Source organism: Rattus rattus, chromosome 6 (genome assembly GCF_011064425.1).
Source record: "Rattus rattus isolate New Zealand chromosome 6, Rrattus_CSIRO_v1, whole genome shotgun sequence".
Lineage (NCBI taxonomy): Eukaryota > Metazoa > Chordata > Mammalia > Rodentia > Muridae > Rattus > Rattus rattus.
In genome coordinates, this window is record NC_046159.1 from 86,136,423 (window position 1) to 86,146,207 (window position 9,785).

The window sequence follows — 9,785 nt, forward strand, 5'->3', positions numbered from 1 at the left end:
GTGAGAGCTGTTCATACCGTCAGGGAGCAGAGAGACGAACACCGATCCTCAGCCCGCGCTCTCCTTTTGAGTTAGCATGGTGCTCCAGCCCGTGGGATGGGGCCATCCACATCCAGCACGGGCCTTGATCTAGAAACTCCCCAGATCATGCCCAGAGGTTTGTCTCCCAGGGGAGTCTAGATCCGGGCAAGTTGGCCATCAGTATAAACCATTACACATAGTTACTGAAAATCCATGTTCTGCCCAGTGGAGTGGAGAACATCTGTGACCCCAACATTCAGAAGGCTGAGGCTGGGGGATTGCAAGTTTAACACCATCCTGCCCTTCATAGCATAAGCCTTACTCAAACAAAAACAACTTGGAATAGAGTTTTTGTTTGACAGCTCTGATCGGATCTGTCACACTTTTTAAAAGTCAGTACACTTTTTAAAAATTATTTCCCTTCCAAAAAGTTAGTATTTTTAAATAACATAGGCTTTGTAAGAAAAAGGTATGCAGATGAAAGTCGGAAAAGTAGAAGTAGAAAGTGCTCCTCATGGTTTCCAGATAGCACTGCTTTCCTCCAGTCTTTCTGTGTATATAAACGTACGCAAAACGGAAGTGCACTTGGCTGCTGGCTATGTGCTAGCACAGCAGTCCACTCTGCGTTGTGTACTTGACGAGTCCATTCCTGTCAGGATGTCCCGCCTCCACAGCTGATGTTTTGCTGTTGCCTGGGTCTGGCCAGTACTGGAGGGTGTAGACGCCTCCATGGCATCTACCTGTAAGGTGCCAGGAGCACCTCAAATTGTGGTGGTCAAAAAGGTCCCCCTCAGACAAGTGTCCAGGGACAGCGAAACCACACTGGTTGGGGCCCGCTGCTCTGAATGAACTAGAATGCCAATTGCTTAACGCAGGCCATGGGTCCTTCTGCGCTGTCACACGGGCAGACTCCTCCCATGCTTTCTGTCTGTAGCACTGTTGCTCTTCACCTGCCCACGAGATGCTGCGACCAGACACATTCATTTACTTCCCGTCAGCGATGCAAGGCCAGGAAGCTGGTGTCCAGAGCACTCTAACACTGCCTCCTCCTTAGTCTATCTTACCCTCTCTAAGGCACAACGCAGCTTTGAATGGACGCCTGCTATTTCACCTGTCTTGTCTGTTGACAGGTACCTAAAACTGTTCATCTTTTGCATCCTGAGCACAAAACCCCAGTGTGTGTTGCAAAGTCTAAACCTTTGTCACACATCTTCTTCCTTTTCAGCACTGAGGTTCAAGCTCAGGGCTTTGGGCACGCTGGGTAACGACTCTGGCACTGTTCTCTCTCCCAGTCCTTAACTTCTTTTTTAAAATTTGAAATATACTGAGGCTGGCCTCAAACCCACGATCCTCCTACCTCTGCCTCTGAGGAGCTGAGATTACAGACACCACTTTTCTTAGCTTTGACACACATCTTATACACATCAGGGTGAATTTCTAGTCTGATGATTTTTGTCTCAGTAAAATACATTTAAGATTGGGAAAGATGTGACCAAACTGCCCTGAAGAGAATCATCTTCTAAACAGGGCTGATTCCTGCAAACTTCTTACTCCTTCACCCAGTGGAGCAAGAGGATCCTCCCCTGTTGACATCGGGAGTTTCTGTGCATTTGTCCCATCAGCTGCTGTGTTTTGGGCGTCTGAGAGGCTCCCTGAGCTTTGTCACGAGTTCTTGTCCTTCACGGTGACCTCAGAGCACAGCTGAGCGTGGTTCGGCATGCAGGGCTTTCCCAGGTCTCCATCCTGACCTGGATAGTGCGCTGCTGATGGCACTCAGAGATCTAGGGTCGGAAGCTGATCTGGAGGCTCATCAGCAAGCATCGGCCCCTTATATCAACGGCTAAATCCAAGGGCTCTGTCCGGGTGGGGAACTCCGCTGTGGCAGGAGGGCAGGAAACAAGAGTTCTGGGAAGGACTGCCTGGGTTAGAGCCCTTGTATGTGTTTGTCTGCAGGGTCTCAGTGTAGACTGGGAGCCTGGCCCTCAGCATGTGATGCCTGGCTGGAGGGAAGGCTCTAAACGGCCCCTGTGAACTCACAAACAACATCTGTCCATCAGCACTCCTGACTCAACATTTCCTTTCTTCTAGGCTGACCAAAAATGAACTTAATGATGAGGCCGCAGAGTGCTTCGCCGAGATGCTGAGGGTGAACCAGACGCTGAAGCATTTATGGTAACTCATGGGCCCAGGGCCCAGACTCTGCTCTCTGTACATAGTCTTTGCGATAAAATCTACACATCACAGCATCCAGCCATTGAAAGGTTAGAGGGTATTAGTGTCACAAAGCTGTACAGCTGTGACCGTCTAGGTCTAGACCGAGTTTACTGCCCTTCCCCCAAGCCCTGTCTGGCCATCTCTGCCCTAGTGACACAACTCTGACTGCTGCCTCTGTGGTGGGTATTTCGTATAAATGAAGCCATCAACCTGGCCTTTTATCTATGTTCATCAGCACAGTTCCCAAGGTTAACCCATGCACGGCAGGAATGCATTGATCCTACCTTGTCTTTTAAAGCCACGTGGACTTCAGGACATAGCTATATGACATTTTGTTCTTTATCAGTTGGTAGATATTGGGCAGTTTCCTCTTCCTGGTGATTCCATGAGCATTCATGCACATGTTTTTGCATAAGCATATTTCCCACTTCTTTGTGTATATACTTAAGCACAGAGTTGCTGGTAACACAGAGAGCCTGTTTAACTTTCTGAGGAAATTTCACACAGCTTTCTATAGTGGAAGCCAATTTGCCCCATTCTCACCAAAAGCTGGTTTTCCTTTTTTGAAATGGATCATTTATCAGTTTGTTTTCTTTTCTGAAACGTAATTTATTTTTGACTTCACTCATACAAAAAATGTTCTTTGAGCAAATGTTCTTCCCAATTACCTTCTCTTGTTCCTTCTCCCTCCCAACAAATCTCTTCTTCCCAAGTCGTCCTACTTCCATGTTTTATATGTGCACTTGTGTGTGTGTGCATGTGTGTGTGTATGCATGTGCATGTGTATATATGCATACATGCATGTGTGTCCTGTAGTAATCAGTCATAGTCAATGACAAGAGCATAAACAGAGGGTTTCTTATTTAAGTTGGGTACCAAAGACTGTATCACTGAGGATGGCAGCAGGCTCATGTACCCGAAGCCCAGTGAAGAGGAGAGTCCATGATACCATGCAGACTTATCTTCGTCTGTCAAAAGCATTGCTACAGAGCTAGGTTCCAGGCTGCAGAACAGACTTCAGGCTGCAGGCCAGGGGTCCAGGCTGCAGTGTCTGCCTTCCCAGCCTTGCCTGTATTATGCCTAGCTGGGCTCATGTCTTGTCTGCAGCACAGCTCTTCTGTGAAGCCCTGTTTATCCATGCTGCACCACTGTATCTGAGTGACAGCAACAGCAGAACCCTTCCTTGCCTGCTCTTCTGTGTTGGGAGGACCTGGCGCCATCTTACAAGACTAGTTGGTAGCTACGTTAAGTTCTGAATTCAAGTTCCGAAAACCTTACATTTGGCCGTGCCTTTGCCTAACTACTTGGAAGGAATGGCAGACAGCCTTCTCTTACTGCTTAGATTGATGGTCTCCCTGCAATGATGGATACACACACACACACACACACACACACACACACACACACACAGAGAAAGAGAGAGAGAGAGAGAGAGAGAGAGAGAGAGAGAGAGAGAGAGAGAGAGAGAGCGCAGTGAGGATTTTCTGGGCTGTTCATTGCGCTCCTGTGTCTGAACCATTGTCAGTCAAGCGAGGAATAATTCTAGGGATTCTGTCCCCACCCAGCCCTCACCCCAAGGATCCCAGGTTGGACCCAGCCTTCTGTGTTGACATAGGTGCACTCTTCTTTCAGGCTAATCCAGAATCATATCACAGCCGAGGGGACAGCCCAGCTGGCCAGGGCACTGCAGAAGAATACCACCATCACAGAGATTTGGTAAGGCCATGCTCTTGTCACACCAACCAGCTCCATAGTTTCTGACAAGGTGCCACTAACCCACTTACGCCATCATGGAATCCCATCCCACCTCCTTTTGCCTGTGAGGACCCTGTGGTGAGGAGCAGCAGTCGCAGGACAAGAGGGAGCCCAGTGGCCCTGAGTACTCACGAGTGCTGTGGAAATGTGTCCTGGAACCTGGGTCTGGGGTGTCCCTCTCAGTGTGGTGCATGGAAGCTGGCAGGGACAAAGCCAACTCTAGGCGAGGCTTATGGAGCAGCCTCAGCAGGAACCCAGTCCGCGGTTCAGAGGGTGGACACCACTGGCCATTGTCTCCTGTGTAAGGGGGGAGAAGAAGTTGCAGCACCCGAGACTCAGACGAGTCCTCCCCGGTCTTGGCTTCTGAAAGCTGTTAGTGGTTTTGCTTTGGAATGTCACTGTCCAGGTGCTGCAGCCAGCATTGTTTTGAAGTGAAAGAGGAAGGACAGGATCCCATTAGAGTACGAACTGTCTCACCCACCTTGCCTAAGGTGGCCATGCGGACGAGTGTTTAGATGCTGGTTCTAGGACATATTTCTAGATCCTTCCAAGTTGACGACTAATTAACGATGATGTAGAATCTGTTGCTCTTTTGGCCACAGCAAAACATTTATGAAAAAGGCTGTTAACAGAGAATAGAGCCCCGCTCCAATGAAACACCACTGTCTGGTACCCAAAGGCCAAGTTTTCTGTGAGGAGGTCCTGACCGTGAGCTGATGGAGCCTATCTCTTGGTGTCCTAGGAACTAGCTCTGTATCGCTACCTGTCACTAAGTAACATGGTCTCGAGTGCCAGCCTTGGGCTACTACTGAGAATCTAATGGGGAACACACGTGAACTACGCTCACGGCCTCACCCTGAGATGAGGGAGGAGCACATTAGGGGAGATAGTCAAGTGCAATCACGAAGGCTGCAGAACCAGGCAAGGCCAGGGAGGAGCTGGGCTTACGGCAGACCTCCTAAGGAAGAAGCTTTAGACTGAGCCACCGAGGAAGATCAGGAGTTAGAAGGCTGGAGTGGTCTCAAGTGTTGGAGAAGGACGCATACCAAGGCTCAGTATGAGAGAGCATGTCCAACAAGAACACAAGCAGCCAGGCATGGCTGCATATGTATTTAATCCTAGCACTCAGTTCCTTGGGAGTTTGAGGCTAGCCTGACTTACAGGCAGAAGCAGCATGGCCATAAAGAGGCTTTGTGTAATGGTTGATATTGACTGTCGATTTGAAAGGTTATAGAATCACTTATGAGTGAAATCTCTGGGCGTGTCTAAGGAAGTTTCGATTGAGTTAACTGACGTGTAAAAGACCCACCCTAAACACGGGCGGTAGTATCCCATGTGCTGGGACCTCAGACTGAAAACTAAAGTGTGTAGGGGGTACTCAAGGTGGGGGAGTGGGGGAGGTGTGGGGGGGGAGGGGGAAGCAAGCACCAGTATTCGTCTTACTGCTTCCTGACTGCAGATGCAATGTGACAAACTACCCCGTGCCCCTGTCACCATGCCTTTCCTGACACTCTACCCTCAAGCTATGTGTTAAAATAAACCCTTCCTTTCTAAGTTGCCTTTGTCATAGCAACAAGAAAAGTAATACACCCTGTTTCAAAGACATCCACAGTAAGTTGATGCCCATACTCAGGTGCTGTGGAAGAGGGGTCTGAGGAGAGAGGCAGCGCCTAGATGTGAAGTCAGATCATGTATTTTAATCTTCATACTAAAAGCAGGGGAAGGGTAATGAAGGCTGTGAAGCAGAAAGGGGATGTGGTCAGGCCAGAGTGCGTCTAAAGGAGCAGTCAGTAACGCCAGAGACGGACGCTGGGACTGGGACTGCAAAGGGTCACAGTGTCAAGCCAGGGCTACTTAGGAAACACAGCAGAGCTCCGTGACAGATGGACCAGCAGGATGGAAGCAGGCCTCAGGGACTCCAGTGTGCTACCTGACACTGCTGGATACGAGAGGGACCGTTCACTGAGCTGGGGGCCTGGGCAGAAGTAGATGGAGACATCCAGAGAAAGACCCCAGTAGGAAGCTTGCCTAACTCATGTGTCTGTGGCAAGAAAAGAGGCCGGAAGCATAGGGCCCGGTCAGATTCCAGCCTCAGGCCAGTACTGAGGATGTGGGCATGAGGAAGCAGGCTAAGAACAAGTGCCCAGAGACAGGAGAGAAACTAGAGCCTGTGATGCCCATCAGAGATGGACACGATGCTTCATGGGGGGAGGAGGTCAAGACAGCCTAAGGCCTATGAAGGCTCCGAAGGAAGATGAGACCTGAAAATGTCACTACACTTGAGCTTCTAGAGGCTGCTAGTGAGCCCAGTGAGACCCAGTAAATAGAGCAAGGGCAGCTGGTATTAACTGGTAAGACTGGCGTTAATATCAAAGCATACTTTGGATCGTGTGTGCTCCTTGATTTCAGGGTTGCATGACTCGCACAGGGTGTGGGGTCTCTTACTGGAAAAGGATAGATAGTATTCCACGACATTTTGTATAAAATTTGCTTCTTCTCCTTTTCGCTAGCCTCAATGGAAACTTAATTAAGCCCGAGGAGGCCAAAGTCTTCGAAAATGAGAAGCGGATCATCTGTTTCTGATGGGCATTCCTGGGCTAGATCTTTGTCCTGGGTTGTTCCTCAGTCGCAGCCAGCACTGTGCAGCCAGCAGGGAAGCAGGATGCTGTGCAGGGCCTGCAGCAAGGTGCCTGCCAGGAGCTCACACCTCCACAGTGCAAGCCGACCTCCCCTGCAGATGCTTGGACTGGTAGCACCGGAGCGTGGCTGAGACTGTGGAAACAGAGTGTCTCATGAGCCATTGTCACCACTCAAAACAGCAAGGCATTTTCTGTACTAAGATCTCCCCTAACACTGATTAGTCTGAAGCTGAAGGAGCGAAACAGCAGAGGAGGCCAAAGTCAGTTTCCACAGATGCCTGGGGACTCCATGGGACTGATGATGTCACCTTCGGGAAAGAGCTGGGAACTCGAGCAGAGCCAATGGCAACTTCTTGGGGGAAAGAAGGCACCCGGTGACCACGTGACTATCCTGAAACCTTCCTCTGCTTAGTACCTCTCACTGTACAGATCTGTTTCCTCCCCACAGCTGTGGCTGCTGAAGTAGGTCCACCATGGGGAGGCTCATCTGAGGACCCACGGTGAGCTGGTTGTCAAAGGCTGATCATAGACTTTGGTTTGGTTGGTTCTGGATTCTCACTGGCGGCAAACAAGAGTCAGAGGACATCCTCGAAGTCAGTCTCAGAGGATCTCCATGCTGTGAGAGGACTGAGGTCCCACCCAGAATTTTTACCAATCTCTGCTGGGTGAAATCTCTCAGGGAGAATCAGTTCCCACCCTTCACAGCAGCAGGCACGGCTTGCCTCGATGGACCTGAGATCCCAACATAATTCCCCTGTCTGTGAGCAGGAAGTATCTTCACATCCACAGCAGCGGGAGGGTGACTGACCTCAGCTAAGACCTAGAGAACCAGCAAAGCATACCAGACATCCACCTCCGTCCCATGGTGGGCATTTGGGGATGCTGGTGGGGCGGGACGGTTGGGATGTTGCCAGATAACATGTTCTTTTGCCACTTCATTTGTTAATAAAATATTAAAAATGCTCACTGTTTCTAATGGCTGAGTCTGGGGTTTTCTGAAGGGACTCTGCCCGGAAAGCATGCTTTAAGCCTCAGCCAGGCTCACTGCAATGGGGATTCTGGGGTGTTATGCTATACAGAGAGCAGATAAACAGAAGCTAGAGGTGTCACCAACTTGATCCTTCACGGGTCCCACCAAGGGACAAGAAAGGTAGAGGTGGCGTCCAATGCCATGCTACCTGGTCTCTGAGTCCAAATGGGCTGCTCCTAAGTCAGGACACAAGGCTGTATAGGGCACAGAAAACCCCATTTCACACTGCTGCTAACGCACAGGAGGGTCTGCAGGCCAGGCTTGCTCCTGGGTGGAAGCCCATGGCAAGAGGCACAGAGCCAACAGGGACAGCAAGAGACAGTCCAGGAGACCCTCCAACTGCATCTTTTGGTCCCAGAGGTCATGTGTAGTTTTGTGTGGCAGCTTGCAGGGGAAGGGGCAGCTGAGGATGTTAGGAGGAAATGCATAGGAGCTGACAACCCCACAATGCAGTTCCCTTAAAAGCACTACTGTGGGGATCCCCACCTTGCACACTCCAGGCCCCAGCATTCATCTAATAATCACCTGTGGGGATGGCAATTGTCTCTTTAGCTGGATTGGGAGGAATCTACCAGAAACACAGCAAGCAGTGGCATGTGGAGGCTGGTGATGCTTGTGACAGGCTGCACCCTCACCACATCATACATGAACTTCTCTGGGGCAAAGCATAGATTTATTAACAGCCAAAGTGAAACCCTCGAGGGAAAAATGTACTCATTTTTGCCCATCTGGCTATGAGAGCTGTGACCTTGGGAGGTCGGGTATTTGTGCAGGGTTGAATTTCAATCCTATTATAATTCCATCGTGGTGGTAAAGGTAGACTTCCTGTTTTATAGCAGTGGCTTCGGGCTGGCAAGGGGATAGGGGCTCCGCACAATCGAGGGAAAGAAAACAGGTCTTCCAGTGTCCCTCATCTGGAATCCCAGCACTAAAAAAGCCAAGGCAGGAGGACCATGAGTTCAAGGCTAGCCTGGGCTACATGGTTCAAGGCTAGCCTGGGATACATGGAAGAGGACTTACTTGCCTAAGAGGTTTGCAGGTCCAAGGATCTATCCCCAGCATTTCTCTTCCAACGTAAATGGTAATGGAAATTTTTAATATGAAGTTTGAATGAATTTATTTTTTATAGGATGTTCTGGCTGATTTGGGAGAAGGAGGAGGAGGAGGAGGAGGAGGAGGAGGAGGAGGAGGAGGAAAGGAGGAGGAGAAAAAGGAAGGGGGAGAGGAAGAAGAAGAAAAATCCAGTCTTTCATAGCTGCATTTATGACATAACCAAACTGAAGCTTTCTCTTTTTAAAATTATTTATTGATTGATTTACTTTGTGTTCTCTCTCTCTCTCTCTCTCTCTCTCTCTCTCTCTCTCTCTCTCTCTCTTTCTCTCTCTCTCTGCATAGCATGCACATAGAAGTCAGAAAACAAGCTTTGGGGGTCAGTTCTCTTCTTTTACCATGCGGGTTCCAGGGTCACGAGATGTAGTGGCAAATGCTGAGCCATCTTGATGGCAATATGGAGTCATGGGGGGGGTCACACGCGCTTGCACACACGCACATATATGTGTGTGCACACATATGAGCGTGCACATGTGAGGGCAGAAGTCTAAGGACTTGGTTTTTTGAGACAGGATCTCTCATTGGCCTGGACTCACTGACTAGGCTAGGGGCCAATGATCTCTAGGGAGGCTCTGCTCCTCTGTTTCCTCACCATTGGGATCACAACTGCCTGACACCGTGCCTGGCTTTATAAAAGAAATTTTTTTTAATGTAAGTTCTGGGGATCAAATTTAGGTCGTCATGCCTAACGGGAAGTTCTTCACTGACTGAGCTGTCTCCCCACCCTTCCTGTAAAATCTCTATGTACCTGAGTAGAATTAACTTCCCTGCTCCCTACTCTTCCACAGCCTGCCTAGTGGCTATGACTGTGAGAATCTTGATTTCCTCTTTGACAAATGAGAATCAAAGAGTTCTACTCAGGAAGTTGTTGCAAGGAAGAAGTGAGGTGTCATGTAGGGCATTGTGCTGGCACAGGAGGGTCCCTACCCTACAGGCTCCTGACATCCTCATGCCTTTCCACAAACCTGACATCCTCATGTCTAGTCCAGTGCATTCTCCACATTTCTTCTCCTTCA

At 49.5% G+C, this 9,785-nt stretch overlaps 1 protein-coding gene across 1 annotated transcript in view; it reads left to right on the plus strand.

The window, feature by feature from the left end:
* Nod1 (nucleotide binding oligomerization domain containing 1) overlaps nt 1–7,595 on the plus strand; it is a 47,556-nt gene extending 39,961 nt beyond the window's left edge. Inside the window, exons 10-12 of the mRNA XM_032906452.1 lie at nt 2,110–2,193; nt 3,868–3,951; nt 6,501–7,595. Of these exons, the coding sequence (XP_032762343.1) occupies nt 2,110–2,193; nt 3,868–3,951; nt 6,501–6,573 (241 nt within the window). The 3' untranslated portion in view covers nt 6,574–7,595. The remainder of the gene's footprint in view (nt 1–2,109; nt 2,194–3,867; nt 3,952–6,500) is intronic.
* The last annotated feature ends 2,190 nt before the right edge of the window (nt 7,596–9,785 follow it).